This window comes from Lepus europaeus, chromosome 8 (assembly GCF_033115175.1).
Source record: "Lepus europaeus isolate LE1 chromosome 8, mLepTim1.pri, whole genome shotgun sequence".
NCBI lineage: Eukaryota > Metazoa > Chordata > Mammalia > Lagomorpha > Leporidae > Lepus > Lepus europaeus.
In genome coordinates, this window is record NC_084834.1 from 101,736,540 (window position 1) to 101,752,634 (window position 16,095).

Sequence of the window (16,095 nt, forward strand, 5' to 3'; positions counted from 1 at the left end):
AGAACTCAGTACTCTACATGGCTACAACTGAACAGGTGCCAAAAATCTGACTTCAACAGGTCCACGATGCCGTGAGTGATAAAACCTGCCAAAAATACCTTCGCGGCAGTAAGGAACTCAGGAAAAAGGATTTTAGGGGGCTTGCACCCCGAGATTTGGTGGTTTTATACTCCCTTACAGGTACCTCTGGGGAATAACTACGACGCGTGTTGGCCACATTGAGTGACAGCGCTGAGGCCCAGACAAGCGTCATTACCGTCCCTAGCCATCTGGTAACATAACCTGTCCCCTTCTCTCCCTTAATTCTCTATCTCGGGAGAAGATTTAAGTGTGCTATCCTTTTTCCTCCTTTGTAAGCGTTAAGTCCTGAGGAACGTGCCTTTAGAGGCGGTCTAATCTGCCATGATAAACGCACTGGAGAAGCAGGTGAGGAACCACGGAGTTGAGGGAGAGAGGCCTGGTCCGCCCCCACGTGATCTTGTACAAAGTACTCAGTGTCCCTGCACGGTCAGTAGTGACCGCCATGTCTAGGCCCCCAGACTGGCCCCTTCCCCCTGGCAGGCCTACACTTGCTTACCAGGAAGCAGAAAAGGGTCTGGAATTTTCACTCCTACGAGAAAGAAGTCTTCAGTAACTTGCAGTTTGTTCCAGTAAACACAACTTGCACACTCCGCTCTAGTGAGCTCAACAGATGAAAGCGGCCAGGGCCGCAGGCGCTGTAGTTCTGGCTGCTTATTTAAGAGCTCTAGCTAGTGAACCCCCACCCTGCAGGCCCTCACCAAGCGCAGAGGCGGCTGCCGTGACACCTCACCTGAAGATGGTGCTCTGCTCCCTGGAGACCCCAGACGGGGAGAGGTTAAACAGCTAACGGCTTATGCGTGGAGCTGATGTCTCTCTGGGGTCTCGCCACCTGCAGCCTTGCCCTCAGCTACGCCCCCCGCAGAGCAAAGTTGCCCACCCCGGAGCCAGTGCTGCAGGAGCACCCGGATGCTGCAGAGGACTTTCCGCACGGTCCTCCCCGGCTGACAGGCAGGCCGCGGTAGGGGCAGCTCACGAGCAGCAGCCTCGTGACAATGTTTTCTTTACGCCTAGGGACGCCTCACCTCATACTTGGGCTCAGAGAGTAAAGAGAAAGCTGTCTTACCACGTGCTTGGGTGGGCTCCTGGGTTTCTGCATCTGAAGGCAAAAATGGAAACTGGTTAGTGTTCGCCAGTTATTTGCTCGGGTTGACCCCCACCACAATGCTGAGGTTCCATTCCTCAAAGCAGCAGGGTCAGGGCATCCCTCAGAGATGCTCAGGCCAAGGTGGCTCCGCCTTTACGAATGGATGAACACTAGAGCCTTCACGGGACTAGGAGTCGGGTCCAAGCAGCCAGCCCCCTCGGTCCCCTCCTCTGCTGCCCACTCTGCCTGGCACTCTCATGTGTGCTCCTGCCATGTGCTGGGACCCGCCATGCTGTGCCAGCCAAAAGGCCCTCGCCAGAGACCAAGTGGGAGACCGGGATGAAGCTCCTGGCTCTTGCTCTGGCCAGGTGGCCGCTGCAGCCATTTGGGGAGTGAGCCAGTGGGTGGAAGAATTTCTGCCTCTCTCTCCCTGTAATTCTTTCAAATAAATCTTAAAAAAAAAAAAAAAAAAAAACAGGAAAAAGAGAAAATAGCAAAGACATAAGTACCTTTCAGGAGCAGGACAGAGTCTGGACTGCCTGGTTTGGCTGTTGTCATTAACTTTGGTTCTGGGTGGGGTATAAAAGGAACACCTTGCACGTTTGGTAGTGAGTGCAGGAATGACAAGGTGCTTGCTACTCAGTACACGCAGTACCTCTGCTACACTTAACCCATTCCTCAAACTTCCTGTGCTCGGTATGTCCTAAGTCCCAGGAGTCCTCATGTTTCCCAGCCTTGGAGGCAGACTCAACAAAGAAGGAAGGATGATTCTCCAGTCAAAACAGTGAGCCCTGGCTTTTTATTTAAGGCTGAGAATGAATACTATTGAAAATGCAATCAGCTTGAATATTAACTTGGCTTTATAGTTGGCTTTTTATAGTGGGAAACTCCGAGAGCTTTGAGAATGAGAGAGGATAGAATGAAAAGGGAAAGGAGAAGAGGATTTAACCCCACAGAGCATAAATTTTGGTGAGAACAATGGTTAGTGACCCAGGATCTCTAAAGATTATTTATTTCAGGGCCAGTGCTGTGGCGTAGCGGGTTAAGCCACCGCCTGCAGTGCCGGAATCCCATATGGGCGCCAGTTTGAGTCCTGGCTGCTCCACTTCCAGTCCAGCTCTCAGCTATCTCCTGGGAAAGCAGTAGAGGATGGCCCAAACCCTTAGGCCCCTGCACCCGCGTGGGAGACCCAGAAGCTCCTGGCTTCAGATTGGCACAGCTCTGGCCATTGCAGCCAATTGGAGAGTGAACCAGTGGATGGAAGACCTCTCTCTCTCTCTCTCTCTCTTCCTCTCCTCTCTCTGTGTAACCCTTTCAAATAAATAAGTAAATCTTAAAAAAAAAAAGATTCTTTATTTGAAAGGCAGTTACAAAGAGAGGGAGAGACAGAGAGAGAGAATGAGAGTGAGTGAGCATGAGTGAGCACCTCCACCTGCTGGTTCATTCTTCAAATGGTCACAATGCCCCTGCGACTGGTCCAGGCATAAGCCAGGAGCCTGGCACTCCCATCTGCGTCTCCCATGTGGGTGCAGAGGCCCAAGCACGTAGGCCATCTGCTGCTGCTTTCCCTCACCATGAGCAGGGAGCTTGAACAGAAGTGGAGCAGCCAGGACTTGAACTGGTGCTCATATGTGATGCCAGCACTGCAGGCAATGGCTTAGTCCTCTGTGCCACAACAGCAGTCCTTAGGCACACAGATTTGTTGGATTTTTGTTTTTTTAGATTCAATACAAAAACTAACTAAAGTTGTCATGATAAATATTTTTTTAAAAATAACACTTCATGATTGTATAATACATTATAATTTAGAAAAATAAATTACTAAGAAAAGTTGTATAAAATCTCATCTCAGAGATACTCGTTAACATTTTTGGTATATTTAAATGTTTGTTATGTATACATACATGTGTATATATCTTTAAATAAAGTTAGTATGCCATATATGCTATTTTATATCCTGTTATTTATATTGCATTAAATAATTTCTTATATTTTTAAATTCTCAAAAACATTTTTAAGTTGTTCCTGGTTATGTAATATAGACAGAATTTATTTAATAATACCCAACTATTGGGCACTAAGGTTGTTTCTAAATTTCTGCTACATAACACTGTGATAAATAATTCTCTACACAAATATTTATATTTAATTTTTTTTTTATTTATCTGAAAGGCAAAGTTGCAGAGAGAGACAGAGATACAGATCTTCCATCTGCTGGTTCACTCCCTAAATGGCTCCACCAGCTGGGGCTGGGCCTGGCAGAAGCCAGAAGCTTCTTCCAAGTCTCCCACATGGGTTCAGGGGACCTGCTGCTTTCCCAGGTGCATTAGCTGGGAGCTGGATCAGAAGTGGAGGAGCCAGGACTTGAACCTGCACCCACATGGGATGCCAGCATTGCAGGCCGTGGCTTAACCTGTTATGTCACAATGCCAGCTCCAATGTTTATTTCTAATTTCCTTGGATCAGGTATTTAAGTGTTATAACTGGGTCAAAAGGCCTAAACATTTTTAAGGCTAGTAACACATACTACCTAAACTGTCCTCCAAAGGTTAAGCTGCCCACCTGCGATGTCAACATCCCGTGTTAAAGCACCAGTTCAAGTTCTGACTGCTCCGTTTCTGATCCAGCTCCCTGGTAACGTGCCAGGGAAGACAGCCCAAATACTTGGCCCCTGCACCCATATGGAGACCAAGGTGGAGTTCTAGGCTCCTGGCTTCAGCATGGCCAAGCCCCGGGTATTGCTGCCATTTGCAGAATGAACCAGTGGATGGAAGATCTCTCTGTGTATACCTCTGTCTCTTTGTCTTTCAAATAAAATAATTTTAAAGAATTATTTATTTGAAAGTCAGAGTTACAGAGATAAACAGAGAGACAGAGAGATCTTCCATTCACTGGTTCACTCCCCTGATGGTCACAACAGCTGGGGCTGGGCCAGGCCAAAGCCTGGACCTAGAAGCTTCTTTCAGGTGGGTGGCAGGGGCTCCAACACTTGGGCCATCTTCTGCTACTTTTCCCAGGCTATTAATAGGGAGCTGGATCAGAAGTGGGCCAGCCGGGACAAAGAATCACCACCTGTATGGGATGCTGGCGTCAAAGGTGGTGGCTCTACCTGCTAAGCTACAATGCTGGCCCCAATCAGCTAATTCTTCAAAAATAAAATGGGCCGGTATTGTGACATGGCAGGAAAGGGTGCTACTGGCATTCCATATGGGTGCTGGTTCATGTCCCTGCTGCTCCACTTCCAATCCAGCTCCCTGCTAATGGCCCGGGAAAAGCAGCAGAAGATGGCCCAAGCATTTGGGCCCTTAAGAGACCAGGATGAAACTCCCAGCTCTTGATTTTGGCCTGGCTCAGCCCTGGCCATTGAGGCCATCCGGGGAGTGAACCAGTGGATGGAAGATCTCTGGCTCCATTTCTCTCTCTTAACTCTTTCAAATAATAAATAAATAAATCACTTCTAAAAATAAGAAATAACACCAAACCACAGGGATGAGATATACTTTGAGATGTAGTAATAATCAAAGGGATATGGCTAATAGCATCCATTATACAGACTGCTGGAGGCAAAATAAATACACAGACCCATCAATTTTAACTTAGGAAAAAATAAAGATGTTATACCCTGCCCTACACCATAGGGTCACAAGAGTTTGGAATAATCAGATCTTCCTCTGTTTGCTGCTGTGACCTCAAGATTATTACAAGAGACAGCTGCTGTGTCATTTTTCTGGAGACTTTTCCTGCAACCCAAGAGGCTCTTCGACATACCAAACTAGCATGTTAAGCTGGCCTCTGCCGTCTTCCCACATTTTCTTACCATGCCACACCTACCACTCCCACCCATAAAAGGAGCTGTCCGGCAAAATGTAAGCTCCCACAGTTCCTGGAAATGTCTTACCAGGGTCTTCAAACTTCTGGTTTTCATCACCTAAGTTACAGAAAGAAAATTAGCAGTTTTAACTTTGCAACAGAAGAACTGCGACTTACTGAAGCCACAGCAAAAACAGAAAGCACTATTAAATATCCACATAAGGATGTTTTTAAAAAATGAGTGCGTACTCACCAGGGACGTAGACATAGGTGGGCTGCAAATATTCTGAAATATAAACATGTTTCCATTACATATTAGCATGCTCACATGTGAATGTCAGGTTCACACTTTTAAAGGCTTATTAAGAATATATATTTGAGCTGATTTACATTTAAGAGCATATAAACAAGGTTATTATAAAATTCCAATTCAAAGACAAAAGGATATGGATTAATTTTAATTACATGGGAAAGATTCATAGGAAAGCTGGCCAAAAAGTTAGCTAGAAATCAACCTTTAGTTTTCGAACTTCTTAAAAAGGAAATCTTTAAAAGGATCCACCCAGACTGTGCACCAGTCCAGGGTATTTTCCAGCAACTTTGATTTAAATGTATTAGGCCTATTTTGACAATGCTGTTCCTGAATGCTCTCAGAATTTCTGGTCTACCTTCCCATGGTCCTTTAAGAAGGATTATTTTTGGGAAACCCTCCTCCTGACACCACCCAAGGAAGCTGAAACAGACGGTATTACCATTCCACCAGCCTATCCTCCTCCTTGGGCCACATTCATTCCATTCCTGCATTGTCTCCCCAGTGTTTCCTATGACACTGAAACGTAAGACTAGGAGTCTAGCTGTTGGCACAGGAGCCATGGGAAACGACTGAAGATCTAAGGGGCCTTTAGGAGTCCCTTAAGCCCCAGTAAGGACAGGCTAGGACGAGACTAGTATGTTCCCGGCATACCCGGGGCAGTGGGTGTCTGGGAGAACAGCCACGATCAAGGTCAGGTGTGGGGTGCAAGCAGCAGCGTTCCTGGGCTCCCCACCTGAAAAGGAAAGTGCACTGGCACAACTTTCCGCTCTGTGAAAATGACAGCTGATGGTATGTCAGTGCCATGGTGGGTGGCTCAGACCTGCACCTGTGAGGAATAACACCAGTAAAGTTCTCACTACAGAGGTAATACTTTAAAAAGCTTCTTACCTGGGTTCTCCACACAATTTTCAGTTTTTAGTCCTGAAACACAAAGATAAACCTTTATTAGTTTGACAGAATCTCCCCAAGTAAAGGTTGCAGTTGGTTTGCACTTACTGGTAATCTGAACTGTCAGCTTCTTTGCTATTAGACCCAGAATTCAGTGGATTCAAACTGCAGCACAATTTTTATTTTATATTCATAGCACAACCACCAAACAGCTGTCTGATCTTGGACAAAATATTTAACTTTGTTGGAATTCAAGTTCCTTATCTGTATCTTCTTTAGAAGACTGCTTCAAATGACTGTCAAAGGCCCATTTCCAGGGCTAAACTTTGTTGTTCTATCCTATGATTAGTCTGCAACAGTCAGGGGAAGACTGATCCACTAAATCCTTTCCTCAAATACTCAAGTGTGCTCACCAGCAAACGCCTCTTCTACCATGGCAACTTCTATCACTTGGAGAAAAAGAATCTCCATCAGATCTCTAAGGTCCTTTACTAAACAAGGAAACCCCCAATTTCGGAAGCGCAGGAACACGGCAGCTCCGTGGTAGTCTTCGACAGTGACAGTCACCACTGCTGCCGTGAGTCCCAACACCTGCCAGGACGGGGACGCTGCCAGTGGCCCAACAGCAAGGCAAAAGGTCAGTGAGCGGCCATCTGGATTTGCAGGGCATCTAGGGAGTGCCCAGGGAAGGCCTACAAGCTTCCTGGTCTCTTCACTTCTGGTTAACTCACATGAAGTTCAGCTACCGGAACCGTTCTGTCAAGACTGCATTTCTCCTCCCTGGATTTAATTTTCTATTAAAATTTTTAAGAGCAGGAAGTAAACTGCTTTGAGTTTCTAAAGTAGTAGGAGGGTAAAAATGGGCAAGAGGTTAACACAAAAATAAAAGAGGGAAGGCGTAATATATAAGGAATAAAGAAGGGAACACAACCACAGATTCAGCGGATATAAAAAGATATGAGAATACTCTGACCAGCATTATGCCAACAAATTCGAAACATAAAGACATTCCTAGAAAAAAATATAACCTACCAAATATAAGCCAAAAGTAGAAAACTCAAATAGTGTTAGTATCATTAGATGGTTTAGATTTGTGCCATAAAGAAAATATCAAGATAATTTGGTTTTATAAGGAAAGTACCAGAAAGGGAGTGGCACAGAGAACTCTAGATTCTACAAAGGATTCCCCTCCAGTGTTCAGCAGAATACTAATATCAGGTAGCACGACAGGCATTAGCCCACGTATGTGAGAGCAACTGAAGAACAAAAACGGGATTTGTGCTACTGAATGAGGGAAGAAGTATAGACGCCTGCCTTAGAAGCCGAACAGCACTTGCACATCCAAAGTCTTGCTCTTGTTCAACAACCTCATCAGGTGAGTCTCAGCCCTCACAGGGCGGGGGGGGGGGCAGTTTAGGGGACTCTTCCTCACCCTGTGCAAGGGACATCACTGGGCCCAGAAAGCCCTCAGTCCTGCAATACCCCAGAAGAGGGTAGGGGAGACAGTAGGCCCACATGCAGAGCGGGCTCTCGGCCCTTCACTGAGATGCTCGCCGCGTCTGTCAGAAGTGTTCTTTTCCTTACACTTGGCTAGCCTGCTGTTACTATCTCACATCTGAAATTCTGTTTTTGCATGAAGAACCTCTGATACAGCTGTCTCAGGTGACACTAAACAGCTTGCAGGTGTGAGAGAACTACTCAAGGCCAAAGAACCCACAGAAGTATCCACCAGCCAGACCAAAAAGCTATAAAATTTATAGACATTGGGTAGAATATTCAGAAGGGTAAGACCACACAATGAGCCACAGATTAAATAGGCTCTAGTTATGCCTAAAAAACCTGAAAAGCAAGCCAAAAGACACTCAAGAACCTTAAACATGTACCAGGGGCCAGTACTGTGGCACAGCAGGTTAAGCCGCAATGCCTGTAATGCCTGCATCCCACATGTGCACTGGTTTGAGTACTGGCTGCTTCACTTTTTTTTTTTTTAAGATTTTTTTCATTTATTTATTTGAAAGGCGTAGTTACACAGAGAGACAAGGAGAGGCAGAGAGAGAGAGAGGTCTTCTATCTACTGGTTCACTCCCCAACTGGCCATAACGGCTGGAGCTGAGCTGAGCTGATCTGAAGCCAGGAGCCAGGAGCTTCTTCTGGGTCTCCAGTGTAGGTACAGGGGCCCAAGGACTTGGGCCATCTTGTACTGCTTTCCCAGGCCATAGCAGAGCGCTGGATTAGAGGAGCAGCTGCCGGGACTTGAATCAGCACCCATATGGGATGCCGGCACTGCAGGCGGCGGCTTTACCCGCTATGCCACAGCGGCAGCCCCCGCTTCACTTTAATCCAGCTCCCTGCTAACGTGCCTGTTAAAGCACTAGAAGATGGCCTGAGGACTTGGGACTCTGCAGCCATGAGTGAACGAACCAGCAGATGGAAGATCTCTTTCTCTGTCTCTCCATCTTTCTCTGTCATTATGCCTTTCAAATAAAAGAAATTTTAAACAAACCATCGAGGAATAAATTTAAACAAGAAAATGAAAGAACAATTAGAGGGTTCCAGGAATCTCAAAGCTATGGTTTTCCACCAGGCATATAGAACTCATCCATAGTCCTCCCAATCCAAGTGTTTTCCAATGGGGTCATTTTTTAATGATTAGGAATACAGCCTGCTCATACAACTAACATCCAACTTTTATCAAGCTTTCCAGAAAAATAGTATAGAAAACAGTTAATCAGCAGTATTTTCTTGAGGAAAGAGAAAGGATTTTATTATTCCTTTCTCATAGTTTACTCTCAGAATCTCAGACCAATATCAAAATTAGTATCTATGGCCACCAGAGACTGGTATTTTCTAAGGGGACACAGATATTTTCTCCACATCCTAAAAAGTTGAACCATTTTTAGCTAATAGTTTTTGTAACATTCACAATATATTTTTATCTTGAAAAATCATCGGCAAGTTTATAAAAATAACAGTATTTTAGCATTCTACGTACTAAATTTAGTACAGTAAGATTTATTTTATCTCTTTAGAACTGTTGTTATTTTTCATCTAGAAAAGTAATATAAGTCACAACTCTCTGATTCTATCTTACTGGCTTGGGCTTTAACATTCCCTGGTCACTGCTTCTCACTGTGTTTCGAATGACTTGTCTTTGATCCCGCATTCCGATTAGTCATCTCTAGACAGCAGCAGGTGACTGCAGTCTAGCAACTCTATGCAGCCCGGGTTAAAGCCACGGTCAAGTGCAGGGCAGAGTTCTGTCAGGGCTGTTCAGCAGCAGCACCAGACAGGTATCATTTCTGCCAGTTACGCTGCAATTGGGTTTCTGGCTGTGATGCGCAGATACAGACCGGAGCGGGGAGAGGGACACCCTGGTTTGTAGTACCGCCGATTTCCATGGTACAGTCCCCCTCACCTGGAGTGTTGCTATCCGTGGTTTCAGTTACCAGAAGTCCAATGCAGTCCAAAAATACTAACACTTGTCTCGACTCCCAGGAAGAAGGGACCACGCTCACATGATTTCTACTACAGAATATTGTTGTTCTATTTTATTCTGTAACCTCTTACTCTGTCCAATTTATAAATTAAACTTTATCAGAGGTATGTGTATACAGAAAAAACTTAGTATAAATAGTGTTTGGAACTAGTCTGTTTCCTGGGGCATCTGGCACATATCCATGTGGATATGATATGACTATATAACTGAAACACGGGCAGTCTCAAGCCACTGTGGTGTGGGAAGACTTGGAAGACAACACACATGCCCACGGGGAGCTCCATGAACTAGTCTAAGCTGGCTGCAGATGGCTTGGCTTTTGATCAGGCCAATGGATGGCTGGTGAGCAAAATGAGCACCTTTCCTTTCAACACAATTTCGTCTTCCTTTGCCCCCTCAAGAATAGTCAGTCTCACTCAGGGGCAACTCACCTGCAGACTCAGGTGAGTCCAAAGAGGTGCCCAAAGTGCAAGATTTAAGGAGGCACTCATAAGATCATGCAACTGCAAGTGGTACAAATGCACAGTCCTGACAGTGAGGACTTCCTGCAGTTCCGCACTGCAGACAATTCAATGGCCACAGAGTGTCTGTCATCCAATAACAAGTGGACCAGCCCCTCACCGAGGCATCGATATCTTATCACCACTTCCTTACCCAGGCCTTTTTTTTTTTCTTTTTAAAAGATTTTATTTATTTATTTCAGAGGTGGAGTTATAGAGAGAGAGACAGACAGAGAGAAAGGGCTTCCATCTGCTGGTTCACTCCCTAAATGACCACAATGGCTGGAGTTGAGCTGATACGAAGCCAGGAGCCAGGAGCTTCTTCCATGTCTCCCATGATGGTGCAGGCCATCTTCCACTGCTTTCCCAGGCCATTAGCAGAGAGCTGGATAGGAAGAGGAGCAGCTGCTGGATCTTGAACTGGTGCCCATATAGGATGCTGGTGCCACAGGCAGAGGCTTAGCCTACTACGCCACGGAGCTGGCCCCCTCTTATCCAGGCTTTTTAATCTCATAGTAGAGATTGAGTCAAGGTCTCAAAGTCCATTCCACTTCTAAGGGCTCCTCCTGTGCTCACTCTGCTGGATCCTGCAGCAGTAATTTTTGGTTAAGACAGTCAGTCAGTTGCAAGAGCCAATGCCAACCTCTCCCCAGCTCAGTTTCGCAGAACAATGGAAGCAGGGGACACAGCATACTGTTTGGCTACTAGTAGCATGGTTTCAGACACATTCCCCCAGTGGAAGTACTCAGAGCAGCCCAGGACTGTTCTTCAGCTCCCCAAATGACAGCTCAGGCACAAGGAAACAAGATCACACAGGCTGTGCAGAGCTCCCCAGTCTCAGTCTCCTGCCACGTATGTTATCTTGAACCTACAAAGGATTGGTACATAAATCCTGTTCTTCCAGGACTCAAGAAGGAGAACACCTAGGTATGACACAGCACATTCAGGAAGGCTTAGAGCAGTGCCCCTCCTCTCTGTCCACCCCGCCCCCCAACCCCAGCACCAAGTATTTATAGTTCATTCACAATCCTCCCAGCTCAGGTGCACTTTACCACGCACGCTCTGTGCTTACTACAGGCAGTGTCGCACTGTTACAGAGCTGGCGTCCACTTTCAGCAGATCACAGAGAATGAGCGCAAGACAACCAAGAGCAGGCTGTCTTCACAGGAGAAAGGGTATTATTAACCTGCACATATCCCAAGGCCCAACCTGCCCATAAAATTTCAGAATGTGGGAACAGAAAAGTACCCTAAAACCTTCCAGACCAAAACAAAACAGTGTCTCACTGAAAATCTTAGTAACTAGAATGGCTTCACACTTTACAACAGCAGCTCCAGAAACTAGAAGTAACTAGAAAAACAGCTTCAAAATTGCAGGAAAAAATAACTATTAAAACAGAAATATATATCGACAGAAATTATTACTTCATTTTAAAAGTAGATCTTTCATGGGGCTGGTGCTGTGGTGCAGCAGGTTAATACCCTGGCCTGAAGCACTAGCATCCCATATGGGCACCAGTTTGAGTCCCGGCTGCTCCACTTCAGATCCAGCTCTCTGCTATTGCCTGGGAAAGCAGAAGATGGCTCAAGGCCTTGGGCCCCTGCACCTGCATGGGAGACCTGGAAGAAGCTCCTGGCTCCTGGCTTCAGATCGGCACAGCTCTGGCCGTTGCGGCCAATTGGGGAGTGAACCATGGGATGGAAGACTTCTCTCTGCCTCTCCTCTCTCTGTGTAACTCTTTCAAATAAATAAATAAATCTTAAAAAAAAAGTAGATCTTTCAGACCTGCAAAGTCTTAGAAAACTGGCCTCAATGTATCGTCTGTCAGAAAACTCCTGAAGAACCCCCAACTACACTCTGCCAAACAAAGAAGTAATTCAAGAAAGAGTTGCAAATCCAAGAAACAGTGGATGTCTCGAAGGGGAGAAGCAGACTCTTAGAATGGCACTGAGATTTCGGGACACAGAGCAGTGCTAACGGGCCTATCCTAGAGGAAGATGGGGAAAGCAGGAGGGGAGGCAGGTGCTAAAGTAATATGGCTCATATTAGATTTCTATCAACAGACGTAGAGGTGAATTATTGATGGGATATAAAAAAAAAAACTAATGAAACCAACAAAAATCATACAATAATCCTGGGTAATAGAGACCTTAAGCCCAAGCAAACAACCGACTCCACAATGATGTATCTTCACTACTCCAGAGAAGCACAAGAGGGAAGTACACATGCTGGAGTATCAGGTACTTTTGGTTTACTGATCTGTCACTTCTTTTTTTCTAACCTGAAAGGCAGAGACAGACACACAGAGTGCTCCATCGGCTAGTTAACTTCCCAACTGCCCACAACAGCAGGGCCTCGGCCAGGCTGAAATCAGGAGCCTGGAACTCAATCCTGGTCTCCCACATGGGTGGCAGGGACCCAACTACTTGAGCCACCATTTTCTGCCTCCCAGGGTCTACATAAGCAGAAAGCTGGGATTCAGAGTCGAGCCAGGACTCAATCCCAAGCATTCCAATATGGGATGTAGGTGTCCAGACTGCTAGGCTAAATGTTGGCCCCAACAATCATTTCTAATTCCCTTCTCCCCTGTATCTCTCACTACAGAGACAGTTCCTGTCTAAGCTTCTCTTATAGCCATGGGTGACCAAAAACTGTTCTAGTCAATGACATGCAATCAGAAGTCTGTTAAGGGTTTCAGAGAAAGCCTTTACCATCCTTATGAAAACTAGAAAGTTTTGGCTGTTATCTCCTTTCTCTTTCTGTTTGTCTTGGTCATGGATAGATGCTAACAGCTGTTAACAGTCACACTGCCCATTTGAATCAACAAACCAGGCTACAGAGAAACACTACTAAAAGATGATCAACAAGAGGCCATTTTCATAGGAGAAAGGGTGTAGACAGAGGAGAAACATGCTAAGGATGCTGGGATGGAAAGAAAGAATTAGAGTTACTTAAGGAAATACTGTACCAATTCTACACAGCCTATCATGAGACTCACTACATGAAAATTAGATCAGGTTTTCTGTTATTTACAGCTAAAAGCAATAGAGAAGTCTTAATTAAAAATATTCATTCTCTCTAGTGGGTGGTCAACAGGTGATGTCTATAAATCAAGAAATAACATGCTGAGCATGCTATTTAGCTAGAAAAATAAAGTGCCTAAAAATCCTAAGTTAAAAATGGATGCCACTGAGGCTGGCAACTGCGGATAGGTAGGGCAGGGGATTGCTATGTTTCACCATAAACTTACAGCAGGGTTTCTCAGCATCAGCACTGCTGACATTTTGGGCGACACAATTCTTTGTTGCAGGGGGCTGTCCCACATATTCCTTGGCAGCATTCCTGGCATCCATCCATTAGATGCCAGCACCAATCCCCCGCTGCCCCCTGCTGTGGCAACCAAAAATAAATGTGAGCAATGCCTAATGACCCTGTGGGGCAAAACTGCTTCTGGTTCAAAACCAATGCATTGTAATATTTTATTTTTAACACTTAATAATGCTGCAAATGTAGTATTTTGATAAAATTAAATAGTACGAAAGGGCTTGACTGGAAACCACCAATGTCATCTGTCCTTTTAAACCCCACTCATTCTTCCTACCTCACCTATCCCTGGACTTAAGAATCCCACTCTTGGGGCCAGCATTGTAGTGTAGTGGGTTTAGCCTGAAGTGCCAGCATCCCATATGGGCACCGGTTTGAGTCCCAGCTGCTCCACTTGTGATCCCACTGTCTGCTATGGCCTGGGAAAGCAGTAGAAGATAGCCCAAGTCCTTGGGCCCCTGCACCTGCGTGGGAAACATGAAAGAAGCTCCCAGCTCCTGGTTTCAGTTCGGCACAGCTCCAGCTGATGCGGCCATCTGGGGAGTGAACCAGTGGATGGAAAACTCTCTGTGTATAACTCTGACTTTCAAATAAATAAATAAATCTTAAAAAAAGAAAAAAAAAAAAAAGGACCCCACTCCTTTCCTCCCAGATCAGCACAGTCAGAGCAGAAGCACTTACCACCTAGAAATGCACACTCGTAATGGCTGCAGCTCTTGTTTGTGCTTTGAAGGATGAGGTTACTGCTAGTCTCGCCCTGTGACACTTGAAAAATCTCATTCATCGGTATTAAAACAGTTTTCTCACTTTTGTGATCAACAAGCTTTTCAACATCAATTCCAAAGCATGTGTTGATGGTCAACACACTGTGGTCAGTGGCAGCCTGCGGTTTGGTTGAATATGCCAAAGTGAAACGGCCAAGCCTGGCTTGGTTTAGCCCTCCAAATGTAAACGAAGTGTCCCGGCTGGAATACACCACGTGTTTGTAACTCTGCTCACAAGGTCTTCTCAGCAACTGCAGGGCTCTCGTCAGGTAAAAATGAAAAGCTTTGAACTGGAAGCCATAGATATAGTCTTTTCGGGACTGGCCAGCCATATCCACAGCTTTGCTGAACAGATGGTAAAAGGGAGTTTGCTCTTGAGCTTCAGAAAGATACGCCATCAGGGCTATCCCATGGTTATCCCTGAAATTCACAGGAAGAAGGACCCGAGTCTTCCGGGCTTCCCACTTGACTCTTGCATTTTCCCACACACTTTCTAGGAGCTGCTGGTTAGCCTTTTCCTCCTTGAGCAGCTGGGGAACGTATTTGATTTCCATCTTGTCAGTACACTTCTGGTATTCATCGTCGAACGCATCATCTGCCATGTCTAGCACTTGAGCCTTCACCTTCAAGGAAAAGGAAATTAATATTCTTGAAACAGGATCTTTTGTGTGTATCACTTTCTTTCACATTATTACACCTTCCCTCTCACTCCCTGACAAGAAACCCTCCTTACTTGGAACCAACTTAGATTATGTTTTTGATGCAGGAAATATATTACATTGCTATTGATCATTTTTCAGTTGTGACATATCTGGATGAAAGAGTAAATAAATACTGGTGGATGAGAACTGTACCTGTAGCTCATTTATCTGAACACTGTAGGGTACAGAACAATAATGAGCATGAAAATGACGATCCAGGTGGCCGTCCTGGCCTTAAACAGTATTCTGGTTACATATCTTCAAACCCTCAACTGTAGGGAAAATCTGAAATATCATGTGTAAAAGACAGCACCATGATAAATACATAATGGCAAATATGGGCTCGGGTCGGCGCAGCTCCGGCCGTTGTGGCCATTTGGGGAGTGAACCAACAGAAGACCTTTCTCTCTGTCTCTCTCTCACTGTCTGTAACTCTGTCAAATAAATAAATAAAATCTTTAAAGAAAAAAAAGTACAGTTCTGTCTTCATAACAATTTTTATGAAAGGATGAGCAAATAATTATTAATACTATTTTATAAACGAAGGTAACACGGCCAGTATCAGAAACTGTCTTGATTGCTAGCCACAGAGTATTCTGTTGGGGATGTTAATGAGACCCCTGCACTCCTGGGTTTGTAGGTCAGTCTCTCAGCATGGGAATTTGAGCTTCAAGAGATCAAGTCACCGCCATCTCACAGCCAAGAAATGCTCTTTCCTCTACAGCACAGAATGTACCAGAGTGCAGCTTGGACACTAACGCCTGATTTATCTTCAAGACTTTAACACAGTGTAAGACACCAGACCCTGGAATCACCTCCCTCATTCTCACACTTATCAGACTTGATCCACTATGTTCCTGCTTCTCTAGGCCTCTAATCAGTTTCCACATGTCTAATTTTAGACACCAAGCCTTTCTGGCCAGACACCCCAGCTGATTGTGTGTTCTGTACAGTGCGTGCCTTGAGCAATGACAAAGTTCACAAATGCCACCCACCATTCAGGGACAACTGAATGGACATTAAGAAACAGGTACAAAAGGCTATGTGAATTAGCTGACCTTATTTTCTTTCTCTGATTTATTCACTGAAACAAAAGCCATACTGATGAAATTCAATTATGAGAAACTTATTGCA

The 16,095-nt window shown here is 45.2% G+C and overlaps 1 protein-coding gene across 4 annotated transcripts in view; it reads right to left on the reverse strand.

Moving 5' to 3' along the window:
• ART3 (ADP-ribosyltransferase 3 (inactive)) overlaps positions 1-16,095 on the reverse strand; it is a 56,319-nt gene that overhangs the window by 4,261 nt on the left and 35,963 nt on the right. For 3 of the 4 annotated variants that reach the window (XM_062198653.1, XM_062198654.1, XM_062198652.1), the window contains exons 3-8: positions 14,178-14,883; positions 6,177-6,209; positions 5,229-5,261; positions 5,064-5,093; positions 1,145-1,177; positions 578-610 (exon numbers count right to left, since the gene is read on the reverse strand). In XM_062198653.1, the coding sequence (XP_062054637.1) occupies positions 578-610; positions 1,145-1,177; positions 5,064-5,093; positions 5,229-5,261; positions 6,177-6,209; positions 14,178-14,883 (868 nt within the window). The remainder of the gene's footprint in view (positions 1-577; positions 611-1,144; positions 1,178-5,063; positions 5,094-5,228; positions 5,262-6,176; positions 6,210-14,177; positions 14,884-16,095) is intronic. The other variant, XM_062198655.1, reaches the window with a different exon arrangement.